Source organism: Paralichthys olivaceus, chromosome 14 (genome assembly GCF_024713975.1).
Source record: "Paralichthys olivaceus isolate ysfri-2021 chromosome 14, ASM2471397v2, whole genome shotgun sequence".
Classification (NCBI taxonomy): Eukaryota; Metazoa; Chordata; class Actinopteri; order Pleuronectiformes; family Paralichthyidae; genus Paralichthys; species Paralichthys olivaceus.
In genome coordinates, this window is record NC_091106.1 from 5,697,997 (window position 1) to 5,721,576 (window position 23,580).

General features: G+C 39.2%; 1 protein-coding gene across 5 annotated transcripts in view; it reads right to left on the minus strand.

Annotated features, from left to right (window-relative positions):
• Positions 1–283: 283 nt before the first annotated feature.
• LOC109630510 (cilia- and flagella-associated protein 46) overlaps positions 284–23,580 on the minus strand; it is a 48,312-nt gene continuing 25,015 nt past the window's right edge. For 2 of the 5 annotated variants that reach the window (XM_069538963.1, XM_069538960.1), the window contains exons 25-52: positions 22,178–22,250; positions 21,757–21,892; positions 21,481–21,664; positions 20,856–21,009; positions 20,104–20,324; positions 19,871–19,996; positions 18,893–19,054; positions 18,358–18,506; positions 17,893–17,991; positions 17,744–17,804; positions 17,103–17,255; positions 16,697–16,897; positions 16,497–16,603; positions 15,959–16,138; positions 15,392–15,530; positions 13,841–14,038; positions 12,387–12,575; positions 11,211–11,333; positions 9,801–9,983; positions 9,364–9,537; positions 8,670–8,767; positions 8,273–8,349; positions 7,481–7,659; positions 7,101–7,204; positions 6,060–6,133; positions 5,580–5,759; positions 4,259–4,381; positions 3,936–4,101 (exon numbers count right to left, since the gene is read on the minus strand). In XM_069538963.1, coding sequence (XP_069395064.1) covers positions 4,284–4,381; positions 5,580–5,759; positions 6,060–6,133; positions 7,101–7,204; positions 7,481–7,659; positions 8,273–8,349; positions 8,670–8,767; positions 9,364–9,537; positions 9,801–9,983; positions 11,211–11,333; positions 12,387–12,575; positions 13,841–14,038; positions 15,392–15,530; positions 15,959–16,138; positions 16,497–16,603; positions 16,697–16,897; positions 17,103–17,255; positions 17,744–17,804; positions 17,893–17,991; positions 18,358–18,506; positions 18,893–19,054; positions 19,871–19,996; positions 20,104–20,324; positions 20,856–21,009; positions 21,481–21,664; positions 21,757–21,892; positions 22,178–22,250 — 3,822 coding nt within the window. In that variant the 3' untranslated portion in view covers positions 3,936–4,101; positions 4,259–4,283. Of the gene's footprint in view, positions 402–3,935; positions 4,102–4,258; positions 4,382–5,579; positions 5,760–6,059; positions 6,134–7,100; positions 7,205–7,480; positions 7,660–8,272; positions 8,350–8,669; positions 8,768–9,363; positions 9,538–9,800; positions 9,984–11,210; positions 11,334–12,386; positions 12,576–13,840; positions 14,039–15,391; positions 15,531–15,958; positions 16,139–16,496; positions 16,604–16,696; positions 16,898–17,102; positions 17,256–17,743; positions 17,805–17,892; positions 17,992–18,357; positions 18,507–18,892; positions 19,055–19,870; positions 19,997–20,103; positions 20,325–20,855; positions 21,010–21,480; positions 21,665–21,756; positions 21,893–22,177; positions 22,251–23,580 lie in introns of those variants that run through there. The other 3 variants (XM_069538962.1, XM_069538964.1, XM_069538961.1) reach the window with 3 other exon arrangements.

Genomic DNA, 23,580 nt, shown 5'->3' on the forward strand with positions numbered 1-23,580 from the left:
GCTAATATTGATTCTAGGACGTGTACATCTTCAAATACCAGTTAGCAGAGAGAATATAAATATGGATTTTTTTCGACTGAGGAGACAGCAAGAGCGATGGAAGCAAAGAGGGGAGGGGTAACGGAGAAAATAGAAGTGATGCATGACAGAGGATAACTGCTCGGAAGCTAGAAATAGCATCTTTATGAAAACACATCATGTAATTGATTGAAAAACCACACTTAAAAGAGAGGCGAGAGGAATTCAAATAACTGCCTATGCTGATAGCAGGTAAAAGTAATATTGCTGTCTGTATCTGGGAAGCCCAGATTAATTTACTGAATTTACCACTCTGATGCTTTGGCTTTGATCCCCCCTCCCCTTAGTTCCTTTGCCACCTTTGGTCTCCTTTTTGTTGTCAACTGCCATAAACAGGAAGCAGAATTAATATGTACACACGTGTCCACTTGGGGGGTGAGAAGTAATGAAAATGGAAAGAGAAGTTAGGAGATAGGTGGAGCAGTAAGGAAGAAGAGGCAGATGCAGTGGATGGCGGTAATGCACCTTGACGTTGGTGCCACCCACCAAGGAACTGAAAAAAAGAAAAGAAGAAGAATATGTACACATACACTTACACACACACACATACGGTGGAGATTATGCAGTGTTTGGACTGGGAGAAGGGACATAATGTAAAGCATCTATTTAGATCATTCGATATCTAGCAGGTATTTTAAGTTTCCTGTAGATGAACGGAAGAAAAAAATGCTGATCACCAGCAGATCCCCAATTTCCCCATGACAATTTTATTTCTCCGAAAAAAGAGATGTCAAACATCAATAACTGAATTTCAGTACTACTTGAGTATAAAGCTCCATAGATTTTTCTAGGAGCCAATATTAAGAAATTCTGATACCGATATGTCAGTCTACATGTTGAATTAAGAATAAAAGATGATTTTTATTCATGATATAAACAGATAATCTTTCCTGCTTGTTTATTCTATAAAATAAAACTTTTCATACCAGTGCATACTGGAAAACATAAACACAGATAGCAATCTGTGGAAGGCTCATGTCAGCCAAATAATTCATCTGCTGGGCTCTAGTTGAGTTTCTATATGAGACAGTATTTTCTTGCCACCATGGTTTGTGAAGCCATATTTGTGGAAATTGTCCATATTCTAGATGCTAACACTGCATGTTAAAACATTTTTCAAGAAGGATCAACAGGACAGCAAACGGAATAGACGGTCATGCAAAGGAAAACATATCCAACCTGCAGGCAGTCTTTTTATAGTTTGTGCTAATTTGTCGTGTGCATACCACATGCCAAGCTCTGCACAGAATAACAAATAGCCCTTTCAAAAGTGCTTTCGGGCACTATATCTTCTTGACACAATGCTAAACTGTAGATGTCAAAATTATGGTAATGATATTCCAGAAAATGTTCACTTTTATTCTGGTCTCTGTCACCCACACGTGTTCCACGTATTGAAAGATGTAAAATACATGCTTGTGTACTTTGCTATCTGTGACACACACACACACACACACACACACACACACACACACACACAAAGTTTAAATGTAACCTTTGAACATTCACTCAACTTATGCAAATGTTTCAACCTTTAAAAAGTTAAAGCTATCTGCAGCATCAGCTCCGATGCTCTTTTTGCCCCCTTTTCTCTTCCCTCCAAAAATATTCATGAGAATAATTCTCCTAAGAACTGAAGCATCATCACTACAAAACAGGATTTTTTTCCTTGGGATTCTACGCTCATTATGGACCAAATAAATCCCTGAGAGACTGCAGAAGGACACAGTGTGAGGGGTAATGTAAATTAAACAAGAGGCTCAGCCTTCTCTGTTTTTCCTGTTACAACCCCAAAAAAGACTTCTTCATTGATTTCTATTCAAAAATCTGTCTGTTTGTATCCTTCATCAACAAAATACTGATAAACTAGTTTACACAAATGCTGCAAAAAACAAACACAGCATGTAAAATAAAGAATAAGCACAAAGTGCGGTAAAATACAGCTTAAAAGTTCTCTGGCTAATTTGTGTGACCAAAACTGAATGAAGAAAAAGTTGTTAAATTTCTGTTTCCCCCACTGTTCTTTTGGTTTATTGGGTTGATTTTCAGCAGGATTATGCAAAATCTACTGAATAGACTTCCACAAAATTTGGTGGAGGGATGGGACATGGACCAAGAAAGGATTACATTTTACCGTGGATCCAAACAAAGGGCCAGATTCATGAATATTTGATCACTTTCTTAAACATTGCATTTTTGGACATTTTAAACGATGTTCCAGTGGATAACACACGGATCCGACTGTTGGACTCCCATTTTAATGAAGTTTGCATACTGCTGTTTATATTAACCAACTCTTCTGACTGCTTATTTTATATCTTAATCACAACATTGGGCAGTAATTGTGAAAAATTAAGTCTAAAACTATACAAAGAATTATTCTTCCAAAAATACACAGATTATCATACAGGCTATTCTGATCAGTGTAAGACTGTAGTTATTTCAAGTAAGCAGTAGTTTATGCTGTACTTCCAGATGGTAGTGTTCAAACAGCATCTGTGCACTGAGGTAGTTTAGCTTTGTTCTTGTGCTTCTCAACCCTACTATGCACCTGCTCGTAGAGTGGGAACTCTGGGCTACAACACTCTCACTCCACTGGTCTCTGTTGAAGCACTAAATAAATGTGTGGGGGAAAACATGTAGAAGCATTGTAGACCATTCAAAGTTTCAGGTGCAGCACCCAAGGTCTCAGACAGTGAAGTTATTGTCAACAGGGATAAAGGACATGAAAATCAAACATGGTTGGCTATGTTTTCCTAAGGAAGACATAATATTCAATGTTGTTTAAGATTAAGGTCTACATTTAATGGAACACTTTCTCCTGCCACTGTCCAAGGATGAAACCAGAACATAACCAAGGACAATGGGGTATATCTATATTACATCTCAGTAAGGCGCTGGAGTTAATACTTTTCTGTTGTCCACAACTTCCAAGTTTGAAGCTTGACAGCTGGAACAAATAGTCCTTTAAAAGTAAAGCTTGATGTATTCAGTCAACAGTTACCATTGACCTCTATCTACATATTTTACTCCTGGACAATCAAACCCACAATCTAATACGTTTTAACAGGCACACTGAAATGGCCACAGTTAATGGACATCCATTTTAGAATAGCAGGCTTTGGCATTCTTGGATATCTGCATGAACTTCCACACGCCACCAAGATGTGAAATGACCCTTCTCTCTGGAACAAATTCCATTTCTGCCTGCAGTCTAAATCCTGGTGTCAGGATGCTTTCATGAGTGTAAACCATTATTTACTTGATTGTGATAAAGAATTATGTGAAGCAAACATGCATTAAGCCAAAAAAAACCCTCAAATTATTAATAGTTGATGGATAAGACAGTTATACGGCATTCTCCTTTTCCCCCTTCATCAAACTCTATCTCTGTCATGTGGTTGGCCACATTAAAAACAAATCTGAAATGCAGTGTGTGACAATATTTTCAATGCATAGTAAAGGCTTACTTCTGGAGAAACTGGTGACAGCTGTATTTATTCCTACTTAATGTGGCTTTCACAGTGATCGGACAAAACATTTATCAAGATATTTATTTATCTTAGATTTAAAAAGAAATAACAGGAAATAGGTAATCATAGGTCCACAAGAAAAAACATCAGCATACCCAAATGAACTCTGTCTTTTGAAGTGTCGATATGGGTCCACACCACAGTGTTAATTTAACTCTTTTTGGAGAGTTAGAGCCATAACACTAATTTAGTATAATTATTGACTCTTTTTGGACTCTTTTTTTCCCAATCCAACCAGAGTTCGTTTTTCTCAACACTTGTATAGTTTTAAATACTGTAGGAGTAAAGATACTTCTTCCCAATTACTGAAATAAAGAGGCCACGTTCGGGTAAAACACATTTATTTTTGAAACATGCACCACACTGACGTTTTAAAACATCATTTAAAACATATAATATAAGGAACAATATATGCACGTATACATATATATGTATTTTTGGACTCCATACACTCCATCCTGACGCCATATTCCTCCTTTCCCAGCATCTTCTGTGAAGAAAGATGAGTGAGGGTAGCCTCCTGTACGATTTAATTGAAGTAAATGCTGGAGATAAACCTGCAGCTCCGCCGCCAAAAGACAACCGACACACAGCTGATCTGCGGCGCAACACAATGCTAACAGACAGTAGGTTCCTCATGTACTTACCGAACAGTGGGAAGTTCAATCCAAATCACTTTGTACGAGTCGTGGATGCTCTCTGACTCTGCTTCACTCTGTGTTTCTGAGTGTCCGATGATGTTGCCGGGGTTAATTTACTGGAATTCACTCCTGGGGTGTCACACAGCAAGTTCAGAGTTAATACAGTTACACTTAGAGACTTGATTTACAGACACAGAGTTATATATAAGAGTTTTGACTCTGTCCAGATTATAATTAACTCCACTTTTGCTCAAATTTGACCAACACAGAAAATATAACTTAAATCTTGAGTAAAACCTTCTTTGAGTTGAAAGAAGAAAGACAATGTGTAAGTTTGATATGTAACTATTATATTTGTGTTATTAAAAACAGATTAGCATTGTATTTGTGTTTGATTATAGCTGTAATAACATGCTGAGCCAGAATTCTCCTAATGGCTTCAGACCTGCCTGAAATAATATGCCTGTCAGTCAGTCATTTGCACTTCCATGTGCTGCTTAAAGTACTGCAACGCACTTATTATGCAAGTACGTGTGTCTGTGTGCACCTTTGTGTGTTCACTACACGCTGTCGAGCCAAATGCATATTTAATAGCTACAGTGAAACACACACAAGACTAACAAATGCCACTCTTGCAACTTCAGAGTCACATCTATTGATTGATGACAGTAGTAGTACAAATGATCCTCAACTTTAACATAAAAATGTCGAGTATTTTCTGTAGTTGGTTCTGTCTGTGTCTATGGACAGTATAAATTCCCAGTATAATGAAATGAATTCAACAACTAGAATGGCACTCAGTCCGAGTACATACCTCTGCCAAGGCCCAGCAGTCACCTTGTGACACCACATATAAATTCACTGGATCCAGATGTTTATTTGGATCTGCACCAAATTACACACACCCATTGATATCACCCACCTGAACCTGATCCGAGAGAGACTAATACAAATGTTGAAAAACACCCTTACTCTCAAAGTGTCAGAGAAACTGACAAGTAAATTCTGGATCCATCCCGTGATCTGGATCTACAGCAAATTGAACGGGTTCTGTCCTGACCCATACCACATGTTTTCCTGGTAATCCATCCAGTAGTTTTTGCGTAACCCTGCTAACTAACAGCCAGCCAGATAAACGAAGATGAAAACATAATCTCCTTGGTGGAGGCAAATATCAAGATCCGCAGACTTAGGACACTACACTTATTGCTCTATGGTCTTAAATGTGTATATTCATGGGGGTGGTTAGGAGACCGCAGGTAACCCTTGTAAACACTTAATGTTTGATGTAAAAATAATGTAAAAATGATGTGTGTGTCTTTGGCACCTTTCTCTTGTTCTTCTCTGTTCAGTCGACTGTGGAGAAGCTGCAGGGAAAAGTCTCGTGACACAGAGCTCAAGCCTTCCTCCTGCAGGATGGACAAGGATTCCAGTGGCAACTCCAGCAACTTACTGTCGGCCAGCAACACCACGCACTCCCCTGATTCTGTCGGTAGTTTAGCTGCATGTACACACATACACAGAAAAGCCAATGTATTTTCACATGTTGTGTATCTGTATATTGTGTAGCTATCATGTTCGCTCAAGCTATCATCTGTGTTAGTGAGCATTTAGAACATTAAAGCATATGGACAACATCAACATTGGCTTTAGACAGGATGAGCTGTGGCCTGCTTGAATAGAAACCTGCTGATGAGCAGCCAGAGTCACAGCGGATGTTGGAATAGTGGTTCATGTAATTCACTAAAAAGATAACGACTAAGACACTGACACATGCAAGCCCACGCCCACCATGCTCTTCCCTTACCTGAGCTCCTCTTTTCGTCTTTATCTTTGGATTGGTTCGTTTCAAGACATGAAGGCACTGATGCATCCTGGAGCCTGAGGCAGATAAGGACAGGTGAGGGTCAGTAGGACTATAATGCCTAATGTCTGACAAGAACACAAGATACAGCCAGATTGTGTAAGATGTGACTATGTGCAAGAAATGTAGACATCCAGCACTCGCTGTGTAAGCTTGCTGCATGTGGTTGTTGTGAATGTAGAGAGCAGGACACATTAATAAAACCAGTTTCACATGAACACGCACAGATGTTTGTCACAGTGGACATTTGTACCTGATAAAAAACAAGTGTAACTGTAGTCATTCATAATGGCTCTGCCCTATTTAGGTCTACCAGTAAAAGAGATAGAGTTATAGTTTATAATTACATTATATACAGTATTAAGATTTTATGAATATGTCTTAAGTATAATTCATCTGCAGTTGTCACTTTAGCAGAGTATTTCCTGATTGGTGTGATCTTATTGTTATGTAGTTGGTGTTGTCTACATGGAGACAGCTCACATTCAAAGTAAACGTTTCAGTTTAGGTTTTACCAAGGCTTTTTCTGTCCAACAGGCGGCAGAACAACATAAAATAGCTTACTGAATCCAGTGTTTGTGCCCACTGGCAATTTACTCACAATATGTTTTGGAAAGAGAGACAGTTATTAATCAGTTATTATATTCATGATTTGGGCTACCTGTTAATTTATTCAGTTAAGTTGCTCTAAAACTGACAAAACCTTTACCTTGAGGGTGAGCTGTCCCTGTTTCCCTCTCTCAATTTCCTGGTTCATTTTTCATTCGATAAGTTGGATAAATGGACAAGTTGTCTGCGTTGCACGGAATTGCATTATACGTCTGCAATCATTCGGTACAACAGACTATGAAATGGATGAATTATACTTCATCATGAGATTCAGACTAGTTAATTTGTTCATTATCTTAAGTTTCACCACTCAGAAAATGAAAGAAACCTTATTGAGTCTTTGCAGTGGACAAAAGGGGAATGTGAGTACTTCACCTTAAACAAGAATCAAACTGTGCGAGCAGTGGTTTCAAATAATCCTCCATATCTTGTAAAACTTTGCAGAAGTGAGGTGCCAACTTTTCGTCACTAGCAGTTTTCTATTAAAGGGGAAAAAACAGATGGAAAAATACTTTTCAATCACTGTCATGTATTAATAATTGTTTCTGGCCACTCATTACATTCACACACACATTTCTTTTGGCTACACAATGTCTGGATGTAATCGGCTGCTGACCTTTGTCTCCAGAGTAAGAAGAAACGTTGATTGAGTTGATAATGATTGCAGTGGAAAGAGCTTATCTATCAGGCTTACAGTAGATAATGTGTAAAAAAATAAATTACAGAAAAATAGCATGGATCTCAAAAAGACGTACCAGAGGAATGAGGTGATGCTTCTCAGAGGCCTCCCATCTGCCCTCAGCAGCGTGCCAACAGGCTTCCTTCAGGAGGGCATGTGTCGTCTCCTGACCTGAGGGCCGAACCTGCTCCCTCAGTGCCAGCAGAGCCTGTGGGCTGACTGAAACCTTTGCCACTCTAGAACACGCCAGGTTACCTTTAACATAGAACCGACACACATTAGACATGTATACATACAGACACATACAAGTCCTGTGATTAATGCCTGCCTCTTCAGCCGTCTCATCCTGTTCTTTTTTATATCGTATGAATTTGTCCTCATTATCAGGCAATGAGTCTAGATATGACCAAATGCGTATTTTCCACTATTTCTACAACTGCTTATGTCAGATTATTCCCAGGAAAGGTCATGTGAGCAGGTGATACAATATGCTAAAACCCTGTGATGACTTGTGGCAGCTGTTGTTCTGTGCCAGGCCGGTCGCACAGAGGTTTTTCTACATTTCACTGCTTTTTTCCCCCTCTCTTCACCTCTTCATGAAACCTGAATATTTTATCTGCCTCGCAGATAAATGTTACATGGGAATACTTAATTCATTTGGCTCCATTTATATTCGAACAACAATGCAGCAGTGTGTGTTTGTGTGTGAGATGAAGACCATATTTCCTGGAGTAATGAGACAAATTAGATGCAGTAAAAAAATACATAAAAGCAGTAAATGTCATGTTTGAAATGGCACACACATCTTATGTAACTAGGAGGCCTGACTGCACTTTTAATGGAAACAAAAAATGAACAAGCACCAAACCTGTAAAGTGTGTCTTCTTTCCTTTTTGATTTTCTGGAGCTTTGGTCATCTCATAGAAAGCCCCATAAAGTTCGGACCTAAAATTGAAACACAGCAACATAAAGAATTTAAAACCTTATGTGTGTACTCTGTGGATACAGATAGAAAACATCTAAGTTACTGAGTAACTTGAGAAGTATAACAAACACAAATACTGCTATTTCAATTATTGGCCCTCTAGTGGCAGGCAAACCACACAGCATTCCTCTTACTTCAGGTATGAGGGAAAGTAGACTGAACATAATGTGTGACTTGTGTGATCTTCGGTCATTTACTCATGTACCATGAAACTCTCAGAGACAGAGGCAGAACGTATGGACGGTAGTGAGAACAAACATAAATCTAAATGAGAAATTACCAATCTTCAGAGAGCTGAAGCAGCAGGATTTTCAGGTCGGATGGGAGCTCTGCGAGGATGTTTAGGTGGTCGGGATTAATGGTCAGATGTCCGAAGGCCTGCGAACCAGAAGGTCATTTCAAGATCAGTCACAACTTTAAGGAAAGCATAAAAATGGTCCCTGATTTTTGATGTCAGAATGGAAAAAAGCCTGTTGCACAAGAAAGGTGCTGCCAGAGATACAGCACATAAAGAGGAACAGATGGATTTAAACATTTAAAAAAAAAAAGGTAAGCAATTATAATGCATTAAAAAAAAGTCAGTCAAAATATCTCAAAAGCATCACACATAAAATAATGACTTTTTAGTCAAGATGATATTTTCACATCATGATGATCAATCATCTCATCTTTTCAGCTTAATACTGAAGACCTCAATGCAAATTTATAGCTAGAGAATGATAATTACAATCCTCATCATAAAAGATATCAGTTACATTTCCAAAGTCAGAATAATTGACCTACAATAATATTTGACATTTAAATGACATGAAACTCCTTCAGTTAATCTTCAATCTGAGTTAAACTCACCAGCACCAATGGCTCTTAGAAAAGCCCATAACAGTGCCAATATCATGCTGACTATCAAGGGAATTTACCAAGGTGGGTATGACAGCATCCATAAATCATGAGTTGGGAGGTTTGTGACCCTGTACCTTGGAGAGGCTGTTAAGGGAGTCCTCTGCTCCCTTCAGCATGCTGCTGGGCCTCTCCTCCTGAGAGCCGAGCAGGTTCCTGCGGAGGTTGAGCAGAGCTGAGAGCTGGGACACGCTAGTGTCAGTGCAGGCAGAATTCAGGACTTCAGCTATCACAGCAACCGCGGAGCAGCTCTTGGAAAAAGAAAAGAGAAGACGGATGAAGGAGATTGCATTAGAATGTAATAGATGGAAATAAAATGATCTTAAAGAATGCCATTATGTAAGCTGAGATGATTTGTGGGTATGAATGGACTGTGAAGCGCATAGAGCCACCTGTGCTATGCATGCAGGAAGCACCATATGCGGAACTTTCTGGGCATAACAGTGATAAGACTGACGGTGAAACATGTCTTAAACTTAAAGACGCACAAACTTTATGATCTAATCTATAATACCTGAAACAGGGCAAGATATTGACCCGTCACTGCAGGTTCAGATTGGCCGTGACACTCCAACATGTTGAGAGAGGCATCAGCCAGGATGGAAGATGGCAGGTTATGTTGGAGACACAGGCTGATGGCTTCAGTGAGTGCTTTAGTGGCCTGTGCCAACAGCTGCTGGGCTTTTTGCCTTCTCCGCTGCTCAAGTACGAGACAAACACACAAACACATGCAGACAGATTAGACAGTATGACATGGTAAGTAAATCCACATGATCACTCATACTGCACAGTGGTTGGGGCTTAACACAACTGTGGAGCTTTGTCCAAGTAAGACTGACGTCAGAAGATATCCTCTTAATGTGTATAACTTGGACAGCTGAAGCCTCATATTAGCATCATTTAATCTTTACAAAGCATTTTTTGCACATAATGAGGACTGTCAGCTCTGATCATTTCCACTGGAATTAACTGAGGAGAAGAATACCTTTACAGCCTGTATAGACAAGAGGAAAGACTCTAGTGAGCAGTTATTCTGGAAATGTATGTATGGGCATGTGAGTATTGTTTTAAAATGGGAACCTTAAAATTTAAATTCAGGAAATAATAACTTTTTATGATCTTGCCTTTAGTGTTTTTGTATTAAATTGGATGTAAAAGTCAGAACACATGTGGAGCATTCTTAATAGTTATTGTTTTTCTTTAACAGTGTTAACTATGACGCATTAGCGTCAACTAGATTGTTGCAATTATTCATTGTTCTTACCTCTTGCTGAGCTTCTATTTAGTTTAATCAGACTGAAAGGACACTTAAACTTTGTGTTGGCGTGTTTTGTTTAACCCCAAACAGGAATTCATGCCAAACTTTTCCAGCCTTCGCTCACAGCATCAGTGTGCTGTTCTGCCAGTTGTTCATTATTAAATGCTTTGCTTTTATACTTGATATTTCAGTTTAACATACACGTAAAAGTTTTCACATTTATAATTTAGGTCTTTAGATAACACAACAAACTTCAGCGCTATTTAAATGGATTTGTCTGGCAACAATCTGCTGATTCCCCCAATGACAGATTAAAACCGTCTGTGAAGGCATTCATCTCATTTTGATATGATTCAAATGGCATCGAGATATCAATAAAAACTTTGTCTTGTTACATTTAATCTCAACACAGACAGCCCAGACACAACTCAATTTCATATCCTTAATAACTCAATCTAAAAAGATGACACTAACAATAAAACATTGTTACTGTTCGATTCTGAGGTGGACATTGGATCTCTCTACATTGACTTTGACGATGAGAACAACGAGAACACCCAGGGATCTACCTCTGGGGGATTTGAGAGGTGAGATGAACCACAAGATAAAGAGCTCAGATTAGACATGACTAAGGAGTGATGGGGTCACTTGTCAGGAGGTATTCACCTGCTGCTCAGCACTTTTGGCAGAGATCTTCCTTTGCTCCCTTCTGCTTGATTCTCTGTCTTTCTCTTTCTCTGAATACTCCTCCTCGACAGAAATGGTTTTCGGGTCAGACCAGGCCTCCTCCTGCACAAAGTTATTTCAAGATCACAGAACAATGATCACGATTAGTATAAAATCCTCTCATGATCACAAACCATGAAGACTTAGTCTCTTAAATTAAATAAGCAGACATCCATCTCTCTAATCACTGTAAGCCTCTCACACTATGTGATCTTTGGTATACATGTGTGTGTTTGGATCCATATTCCCCAAAAATTCACTGACCTCCATGACCATAATTAAAAGAGAATGAATTGAAGACTTAAGTGATTTCCTCTCTTGTGTTGGTTTTGTGAGGCAGCATGTGTCGCAGTGGTTAGCACTGTCACTATGAGTGTGTTGTACAAGGAAGTAAATCATCAACTGCTGTTTCGTTTAAATAATGATTGACTGGTAAAGCCTCTCTGTTAATCAGCATTCTTTAAAGAATAAATTGGTAACAGTCACACTCTAGGAACTGGCCTCAACGTTTCACTATTAGTGAAAGACATGCAGATTGGGGTTAGGTTAACTGGAGACTCTACATTGTCGATAGGTGTGGGTGTTTGACTCTGTATGTTGAACCTGGGATACGCTGTAAAGGTTGTACCCCTTCTCTTGCCCCTTGGCAGCTGGGATTGGCTCCAGCGCCCCCCTGTGGCCCTCAAAGACTAAGCGGTGTAGATAACGGATTGGATGTCTCTTAAGTGTCTGGTTTCAATTGCTTACTTGTAGAGCCCTCTATGCATCAAACATACTGTATTTCAGTCAGACAATTTACCGCAGGGATTACATTAACATGATTACATTGATATACAATACTACGTTTATAGAACGGGCAATGATGAGCAAATGTCTTTAACCCCCTCTGTAACACCGACTCAGAGCAGCAGCGGCTTTGACAAGCAAAGGGAGATCTAGAAAATCTTTGCAGCTTTAATAGACCGCCAACTTGGGAGGGTGTGTATGACAGAGGATTTAGCAGAGTGAGGCTTATGATAAGAGCAGGGCAGCTCGAGTTGACTGTCTCAACTAGCTCGCAAGCATCATATACACAAACATTATGTTTGAATTTGTACATTAACATGTGTTGCCTACATGCTTGTGTTTGTCCCAGAGAGCACACAGATAAAGAGGGTCCTCCTGCACAGCCAGCAGTCTCAGGTACTTTCCCATCAGACTCAGGTAGCGAGCTCTGGTCTTTGCGTTGTCCGAGGAGTGAGAGCTGACTGCAGCCAGCTGGCCCAGAGCCACCTGCCCCAGAGAGTTGCCCGCATTCACCCATTGCTGCACAACAAAGAGAGAATTAAGGTGAAATTAGGAGTAGATCACAAGCCAGTACTCTAATTTTAAGTGCAAGTCCCTGTGATATGAGGCAGAGGACGACAGAGAAAGATGAAGAAAGGGAGAAAGCAAGAAAGAATGTACAAAAAATGCAAGCGAAAGACAAAGAATGAGGATAAACAATAGAATCTGACATATATCAACGTTATATAATTTATGGGACTGCATTTGTCATGTTCACAGCTCTGCAAGCCCATCTGACCCTAAACTATTAATATTAAATGAGCAATTTCAAATATAGAGTCCTGGCTGATGCAGCTGCAAACATCTCATTTGGTTTTCCAAACATGTGTTGACTGACAAAAAGCACAATAGGAGAAGAGGATATTGTTACATAGAGGAACTGTCAAGTGACTGATGTCTGTGTGGTCTAACTGATGCGTGTTATTATTTGGGAAATCAAATCTTTATTTCTGTATAAGGAGAAACACATGCTGTATTAAATGCCGAATGAGATGATATACAGAAACTCCAATACTCTGTTATTCAGCTCAGCAGCAGAGAATTACAGCAGCGTAGAGTGATTGTACACTGGCCCATGTACCTTGGCAACTTTTCAAACATCTTATATCTGCCTCTCCTAAATCTTACATAAATATTCTGAATGAAAACAAGAGGCTGTCACGTTAAAACCAGCGGTACAACGCCTGCATGCACTATGAACAGCTCAGGACGACTATGGTCTTATTTGTCAGGAAACTCTCTTCTTAATAACTCAGTTTTCTCCCAACACTATTTATTATTAAGACTTTGTTTTTTAATTTACAGGGGGAGAAACCTCAGCTAAAACTTAGGAGTGAAGTTACACTTAAAGCAAACTAAAGGCCCACTGCTCTTATCTGACCTATTCCTATTTTTTGTTGTTCAGATTTAATGACATTGACTGCAGCTATAAGAATTAATTTCATTCATATGTGTTGATACAGTCAATCGTTGCACTTAATTAGCAAAATTAGGAATATGTCATCTAATACATTGTCCGAACTGTAGTTGATTGTTAAGGAGTTCTATTGCACATATATATAAATATTACTTGTGAGTAGAATAAATTGTAGTATTGTTGCTATTGGTGTTTATGGGATTTGCTTATAATAAAAAGATATAATAAGGCTTATTTTAAGCAAGATGCTGTTCATATTGAATATGCCAGGTGAGTTTATACTTAAATAGATTTAGGATTTCTCATTAGGCCAAATTGTGAGCCTTACCTGTTCTACAGACCCCGGCTCAGATGTCAAGCGTGTGTACTCCTCCAGTGCTATCTCAGCAGACGTCTTCCTCTCACGAGACAGAGCTTGGCATTTCTTCTCAGCACAGTGCTCCTCCAGCACGGCCAGACAAAACTCTGCCAGGACCAGCCGCAGGTGCAGCAGCCTCTGCATAGCTGCCAGCCGAATTCCATGAGTCTGGGACAGAGAATAACAAAAATGCACAAAAGTATGAGCACACGCAGGTATTAGATCATTAAGTATATTGTTACATAGATGTACATTAGAATTATACATGTCACTATATATGAGCTATGGAACAAACTAATGTAAGTTAGTAATGAAGAAAACTCCACAGCAGTTTTCCTATGAGCTGCAAACACCTTCCTTTTAATATTAAGTTCCTATTAAAGGGTATGTGCTCTCAAGTTGCATGTTAGGGCACAGGAGTGGGCTGGGATGATGAATTCACAGACAAATAGTGACTTAAGTAAAAGGTCTGATCAGATGATGTGAATTAACCACTAATTTAGACCATATAGAATTGAATGATGAACAAAAGGTAGCCTGGCTCATAAAGATGAATTAATGAGCATGACTTCAGTGACTAGAGATGTGATCTCTCGTTCACAGGTTGCAGGTTGGATGTCAGGATTTACTAAGGCACCAGCACCATCTGCTGTGAGCTCACTGCTACGATCCAGCCTCCGACAGCGGAGGCAAAACATCCACAGGTGATTCAATCAAAAACTCCAATTGAAAGAGTTGTTCCATCAATCTTTCCCTCATGATTCCATCAACATGAAATCTAAAGCTGCAGTCAGTCCATCTCTGACACAGAAGCGCTCAGATAACCTCGTCTGTATGAGCGCTTGTATAGCGCCTAGATAAAATATGATTCTGACACCCATCTGCTCGTGACAAGTTGCAGTAATGGAGGTTTTATCTGTTTGTCTGAGGCCATTTTCAAACTGCAGATATAAACAGTGACATACACCCATACAGATAGATATGTAGCCACATTATCACAAAGCCGAAAACAGAATATGAAATGACACACGAATATGACACACAAAAGGACTCAATTACCTCAAATAGCTGCTTAATTGTGATTGAGTCAATACTGAGACAAGACTCAAGGAAAGGTTAGAAATCAAATATGGAATTAAAAAGATAAAGATGTCTTATTACAGATAAGATAACCAAAGCTTCTCTCTCTCTTATATTTTTCCGTATACAAAACATTTCAAAGCAAAACCCTTTTCCCCCTCAATACTAAAAAACCATGGTGAGATACTTAACCAAATAGGATTAGGAGACAAAACCATGCTATCTTTAACTGGGCAACAATTTTGGCCAAAATATAACAGGGAGAAACAAGTGTTTTTCCACAATTGAAGCAAATTAAGTGGCTGTTAAGAGCTTGAGAGTGTAGATCACAGACATCTTCTCAGATCATGTGTGAGATAAAATGCCCCCGATGGTTTTTGAGGACGCATCATCACAATAAAAGATGGATTTGTTAAAGGGACCACATAGATGCACGTTTACCTCTTCCTGTGGGGGGAGCAGGCTCTGAGCATTCAGCACCACATGTTCCTGCACTGTGACAGCTAGCTCCATTTGAGAGAGACCATCGAGCAGGAGGCGCTGTTTCTCCTCTTTATCTGTTGTATGGTCAGCTAAAATTCTGTTGCGGTACAATGTGTTATGAAGGTTGACGAAGACAGAGAACACAAAGTATGATTGTGTGAGAGAGACAGGAATCAGTCAAACACAGCACTAAGGCCAAAACTTGGATTTTAAAGAATTTAACTGTGAAAGCAAATCAAAAGGGATCTCAGTACACTAAAAACTGATCTTACAAATGGCCTAGTGTTTTATTTGCAGAAGATTCCAGGGCGCTACTGGTGACAAAAAGCATTACTAGTGGGCATTTTGTGGACTGCCGCACTTGCCCCATAAGATTATACTGTAGCCACTGCCACTGTGTTGCAACTGCTGGCAGAGGATCTTTTCCAAAAGTTTTTTTAACTACCATTCATTTACACACCTACATTTATAAATAAAGGGCCCAGGTTGAAAAATACAGGTCTGGAGTAACTCGACTGTCTTTACCTCACACCATGTGCGTACTCTGCATGTGCCTCTGCAGCCTGTTTTCTATAGTTGAGTTTAGTGAAACTCCTGGCACTCTCTCTGAGTGTATCACAGGCAGTCATGAGCATCTGGACAGCCTTGCTGCAGGGCGTCTCCCCAGGCTCACCACCAAAAGCACGTATACATTCCATGGCACCTCTGGAGCACAAAACATTACATTAGATCAAGATTATAATGTAGATTATTTGAGTTTGATTGGCAATTCTAGATGCTTTTAAAGATAGTTACATGCTGTATGATGTGAAGAGGAGGTTCCCCTTTGTGCAAAGTGGGGTTTATTAAAATGATGGATAATAGATCTTTATAGAAATGGTGTCTCTAAGCGTCAGTTTAGTCACTTTGTTTTTGCCATTTGTTTGTGTGGAGAAATCTAAAGCTGGTGTCAAATATTTGCTCTAAATAATTTTTACTAAAACTGTATAGTGCAGCTTAAATGTTCTTAAACATCTTAATAAAACACAACACAGCACTGAAGAAGAAAAGACACACAGGTTACCTCATCTCTAATGAAGTGATTAAGAATGTGAGCGCTGACACTCTGTTAACCTGCTGATCCAAGACCTGCTTCAGAGCTCCACAGCTTTGATTTATTATCTGATCAACCTGTGGATGAAATAGAGGCACAATGAGATGGGGATTCATTTAAAAAACCGGGTAACTGCAATGTAGGTGTGTTAGAAGGTGGTGATTTTATACCTTGGTTTGTGCATCCTGGTGTTTCTGCCCTACTACAGCTCTAATCTTGTTGAGGGTGAGTTGGTACCAGAACTCTTCATCCCCACCGAGGACTTGGGCTTTGTCCAGCAGGATCAGAGCTTGGGCATGGTTCTGCTCTTCACAAGCCAAAGAGGCCAGACTGAGCAAACTTCTTGCCATTGCTTTCTGATCCCCAAACTCCTAAACAGAGAATTTGAAATGCATAATAATAGCTAGAGCATCTGTATCAACAGTATATTGTAACAGTTCAATAACTAGCGTGTCATCATTGCAGATGTAATATTGTTTCAGACTTTCATGAAATTCAGTGTGAGCAAGATTAATTGGTCAGATTCTGTTTTACTGTCAGACCCTGGCACTGTGGTCTTATTCTATTTCAACTCACGCTTGCCATTGAGTGAGCCCCTGCCAGGAGCTGTCGGGCTGGTTGATAGAGCCCCATGTTGAGAAGAACCTCAGCTTTGTCCAGCCAAATGTCCTGAGCACACATGTTCATTCTCTGCTGCCCAGGACTGATGTTTTCATCCATCGTAGCTTTCTGAAAAATTGTTGTTGCATTAGATACACACAAGATATACACACACAAAATCCAGCATAAAGCTGTTAACACAAATGCAAACCAACAGCATGTGTTAAAAAGAGTAGAACAGAACGAATATCTTTCTTATGTTCTTTGATAAAATCTCGTAGTGTTGCAGTGTTAAAGTTTATGAGATGAGAGCTGTCGACTATGAAAATTCACACCGTTAAGTGATATCACTCATTCCAGGTTTATGAGACAAGTGATTAGACCATCATTAAAAAATGTATTAATCTGCCATCACTCATTATAAAAGTATAACTTAAGAGCATGCAGTAAATTTCCTTAGACAATATAAACTTCAGTTAGTCAAGTGTGGGCACTTGCCAATCATCTTAAGAAGTAATAAACTTAACTAGAGTTAATTAAATGTTGTAAATCCTTGTAAATGTGCAGCATTTGGTGCGAAATAAAAAGCTACATTTATTTTAAGAGCGTACACTGACCTGATAATGAGCTTTGAAATGGACTTTCCTCTCTTTTGAGACAGCAATCATTTTGTGGCACCTGAAAATAAAGAATATGATATAACATGATAATGGGTTATTAAAGAAAACTGTGCAGACATTAAATCTTTATAACAGAGTTGACTTACTCTATCTGCTCTTTTTCCTGGATTCTGCACAACTCTGGGAGCTTCTCCCAATATGGTGAATGTGTCTCAAAACCCAGCTGGCAACACATCCTCAGAATTCTGATTAAGGGAATAAATAACACCAGGAAGTTAACAAAGTCACTATGCAACAGGATTTCTGAACTTTAGTCAAATCATTGTCTCACAGTGCAACATAATTTAAATAAAATGCATTGGAAACAGTCTGACATATAAAGAATATATTTAGTTTTGCACTTTATACAGATTTTAAGACAGAGATAAGGAATGGACTACAGAAGTCTGGTAAGTTCACCCTCATTTTCAAACTTGTAGTCTTCAGCCCCTATCGACACTGACTCAAATAGCAAAGCAGTAAAACAGTATTTGAACAAATCCCTCACCAAAACCTGTAAACAGTTGTTTAATATTGACAGAGTTCCTGTTACATGTGTATCATTTGTTCACCTGAGTCGGTAAGCATCGGAAAGGCTCCTCTTATCCAGAAGGTCATGAGCTATGATCTCAGATAGATGCAGTATGGGCAGCGTCATGTGATCGAGTGAGAGTGAGTGAAGCTCTTTTTCCAGCAGGTTGAGATAAAACAAGCTTTGAGTCTGCAGACAATCAAACATAAGGAACATATATTGTTAATAGTCTGATCCTAATGGAGATATCCCCCCCCCACAAAAAAAGAACATATGTCAGTGTTCCATATTTTCAGTAAAAGGCCCATAATTGCTAAATGAAATCCACTCCCTGTACTTTCGTTCAATTTTCGAAAAGTATAGACACAAATATTAAATTAAAATATTCAATGAAGAATATTGGGGTTTCAAGCGTTTCCAGCATCTTAATGTGATCACCAAACATCAATTCCTGGGATTGACATTTATACCATGGCGATTTCTTGGTATGTTGAAAACAAGATGATATCACAGACAGAACCTTTGAAAGTAGATGGTTATGTCATACAGATATGTTAGGTTGAGGAAGTGCTCGCCTGCTTTGTGATGCAGTGTGCATTGATACAGTGCGGGCTACTGTTGGTTCTGAATATCTGCCTAGCCTGGTCCAGACAGATGTAGCGAGCCCAGTCCTTTGGCGAGGAAGGAAGTGCCTGATCCAGGACGACAGGTTTAGGTTTTTCTTCTGCAGGGGTATTCTGGTAAGACAGTGACACATAGAATTGCTTTAGATTTACTATTGTACAGTCAGCATTTAAAATCAAGCATATTTAATTTAGTTTAGTAAATACTTGTAATGCATCAAATATATTTTATTAAATAATACCCATAATTTCACATTTACAATGTTCTGTCATGTAGTATCAAGCACCCTGTGGGAATCTAAAACTGCATAACAGTGATTGTTATGGTCTGTCACAATTTCAGGACCTTCCTGATTGCCTAGCCCCTCCCACCTCATCGAAGAATTGGCCTCACCAGTTTGGAGCCTATATAACCTGTGTGGTTTCAAAATGGCCGTCTCTCTCTCCCCAGCTTTGCTTGATTAGGTCTGTGCATGTGTTAAGACCTTTGTTTATATTGTAGTTAATCTTCAGCAGCTTCTTAATTTTCCTCACACCCAACATTCACACTACACAAATGTTAACAGGTTCATTATGTCTCTGTTTTCTTGTGTTGAGTTATTGTTATAAGATAGATAGATGCTTTGTTGATCCTGAGGGAAATTTAGGATCAATACAAATATGATGACTAAGTTTATTTAAATGTTTACTTTGTGGACCTAACTTCTTTTTTTTGCCTATGCTCCTGAACAAGCTGGGCAAGTAATCTTCATGAATGTCATTTATAAAAAATGTAATATGATTTTTATCATAAAGACAGAGAGGGTAAACAATGGCTTACAACTAGAATCAACTAGCTGCATTATTCATCAAAAGTTACGACCTACTTTTGTATGTCACTTGCTCTGTGTGTAAAGTGTAAATCATCTGGATCTGAGCTGCGTGACCTACTTCTTTTACATCTGTCTTGCTCTTGCCCTTGTCTTTGCCCTTTTTGGATCCAATAGAGGGAGAAGGCTGGTGTGGCTGACTCTTTGCCATATCACTGGAAATCTCAGAAACCACAGCCATGGAAACCTGCAGTAAAATAAATGCAATGCACATTCAATACTCAACTCAAATAAAGCCTGCATTTCGAGACAGCTTCGCCCACATTGTCATATTTGATTGATAGGAGACTATACCTTCCATATCTGAAGCACAAAGGTGTAGGCTCTGAGCAGGTTAAGCTGGTGCTCAGGTGATGTCCTGTCTGTCATGACAGCAAGCAGAGTGTGTGCTTTCACCAAACCGTCCAGCCGTCGTACTTCCTTCAGATTGGACAGATTTTGCGTGAATGGGCCCTCAGCTTCAAACAGAGGCTCATGTTCCACTTTACTCAGAGCCTTTGTTTTGGACTTGTTGTCTAGAGGAAGGATGTACACATAACATTCAGAGCGACAAATGATTTAACAGGCAACAAGACTAATACAGACAACATGGATTGTTAAAAATACTTAGCAACTAGAAAGAAAGCCATTAAAACACAAACAGTATCTCTGTAATTCATTTTTATTTTTTGTTTAACGTGGATGTTAAATGTGTCTCGTAGAGGATTTTAATGAGCTCGTAGCACAAGACTGAAAACAGAGTGCTGTGCTATTTGTCCACTCTTTGTCTTGTTGACACAGGGAACAGTTTGAAATAAAAGAAACAACAATCACTGATATTCCCTTTTGACAAATACAGTGTAAACAAATCAAGGATTCTCTAAATTAAAGAGCAACCACAAAAAAGCTGAACCCATGTGGAGGAGGACACCTGAGTTTCTGTGTTTCAGGCCCACATGCATGCCTTGAGGGGAATCTCTTTCTTATAGTGCACATAATATCGTATACTTAACAAATCTAACTTCATGTTAAGCCATTCATGATACAGTGAACAAGATGAATCCTACCTGCTCCTTCTGCCTGTTCGGGTTCCAGGTGTAGCAGGATATCTATGGCCCACTCAACCTGGTGTTGGGCATTGGCTTTGGGAAAGTTGTGACAGTACAGCCACTCTCCAAACTCGAGTAAAAGGTTGACCTTCTGCCACTGAGTCTCTGAGCTCTGCATCAGAAACACAAAAATCTGTCAAAGTAGTTTTTAAGGTTTACCTTGTATGTAGTATTTTCGATAACTATTAGTTAGGGGCTCTGTATCCTGAAGCTTGGGGTGCTCTGAATCATGTCTCAGATGCCACCAAACCTAAACCTAACTTCTAATATTATAAAGCTCAAACCAAACATGACTTAGCCCCAGTTGAGGAGTTAACAAGGATTAGTATTTTCACTCTCATGCAATCATTTTGTTGTAATGACATTGTGGCTCCACAAGATGGTGCTTGAGCCTCATGTTCAGTCTTGTGTGTCCTTAAAGTGAAAAGGGCTTCACATAATCTGTCATAATCCATAAAATGATGGATTTAATTACCACAACTCTACTCCGATGACAGATTCCAACATGATCTATCTGCATTCATCTGCTGATGAAGCAGCTTTTGGCAGTGATATAAAAATGGTGGTAGAAAAGAGGCATTACCAGCAGACAAGCGATGGATTTCTGGTAGCAGGTCAGCTGCTGGGTTATATTGCCAGCACACAGTGCCACCTGATGCCACATAAATGAATGGCACTGCTCTCCTTCATCTTGAAGCTTCTGCATGTCCACCACAACACTTTTCCCAAGTCGTGCTTTCACCAGTATGCAACTTTTCAGCAGAGGTCTGGTAAGACACAAGAGGACATCATGATTTCCTTTTGTATTTCTGTCTTTCTACCTTTTACAGATCTTGTCATAGCTTTTCCTCTTGCTCACAGTCTCTGTTTGGTGTGAGGCATGTCTCTTTTAGCTTTGTCCAGCAGCTGCAGAGCACTTTTCCAGTCACGTTTATCAGCATGGATGTGGAGCAACAAACCGTAAATGGCTGCTCTCAGGGTTAGGTCCTCTTCATCTACTCATAGAGACACATATACAGAAAAATACAAATTAAAAGACTGAATTGTAATGTGAGCAATTTTACCATTATTTATGTATCAATGTAAATTGTAGAAATCCAATGATCAAATCTTAGGGCTTAAAGTTCCCAAGATAAAGGAGTGCTCAATATTTTTTTACTGTCCGTAATTTACAGTAGAAATAAAGACCAAACCCACTAAAGTGATTTAAAAGGAATTCAAACCAAACAGGAAGCCATTTCTAAAGGGTAAAGGTTCTTTTCTGTTCTTTCATAGCTCACCTATTCCTTCATGTTTAGATCTCCCAGGAGGCCGTGTTGTCAAGGTGAGCATGCCTTTCATTACGACCTGTTTCTGAAATGGAAGAGGGAAAAGATTTAAACTTGAGTGTCTCGCAGAGGGATAGAAAAGTGGTGGTGGTTGAAAAATGGTCGTACTCCAAGCTCACTGATCTACAAGACAAATTGCTTTCTGACCTTGCCCTGTATATGACCCTGCCCCCTGTAACTCCCCATCCACATCCAGAGCCTGCAACATTACTGCCTTCAATTATCTGGCTTAGGAAGTTCTTTCTAGTCTTTACACCCTTTTACACCCACACAGAAACAATTCACATCAAGTCTGTTAATACAAGACACCGCTGCATGTGATAGATTAGGTTTCTCCCCTGCTTACCGTGGATCACTGCACTGCTGGAGAAAAATGTCAAGTTAGAAGCATCATTCTGAAATCTCTCATAAGCTGCCTTTAATTATGGATTTCAAACTTATTTTTCAGCTGAACAACTGTTTATCCCCCTGGCTGTCTAAAGGCAGCGATGAGATATTTTTTCACTCTCTAGAGCACCTACAGTCTACCTCCTCTAGTACCCTCCAGAAGAATTTTAATCGATTTCATCATCAGCAAAAGATAACAGAGCATGTTTAATAACCCTGCCATATATATATTTTACTTTATGTGATAGCAACCAAACCGTGAAATATTAAAAATTGGAATAGGAAAAAAAGACATGTTCTGTCTGTCGATCAATTCTTTTTTTGCTCGCTCAAAAGTAGTTCATTTTGCTGCTAGTACTTTAGGCTGAATCTTTGTCCTGACAGTAGTTGGCATGGCTAAAAATCGTTTTTGGAAAGACTTGATACTGGGGCTCAAAAAAGGGCTGTGAAAGATTCTGTGTTTCTGTGGTTTCCTTTGTTTTACTGCGATCCTCTTATGTGTTAGGCTGCAACACTAACAATACTAAGTTGTTCAACGTCACAAAAATGCAAAACGGTATTTGTATACTCTCCTACAGTTGAGCCAGGTGCTTAAATGACAAATGCAGTGAAGGAAAAAATACCTAAACGGTGGATTATAACTCCCAAAACCTGTTGTGAAAATTGCTGTAATCCCAGTTTTAAATTAGGAAAATAATAATATATACATTTAAATATTATACAATCAAACATATCATTTCAGGTTTTGATGCTCTATCGGGAGGGACATTTCTGCCAGATCTCTTGGCTGACTACAACAGGATGTCATTGGTTTTGTCCCCTTATGACATACATGGAACTATGTCCTTTTCCATGGGATTATTTTTTTGATTAAGACCTGGGAGAATACAAACTATTTTTAAAGGATTTTTTTTCATCTGCTCACAGATGACAACAGCACAGGATTTATATGGATGAATGTGCCAGTA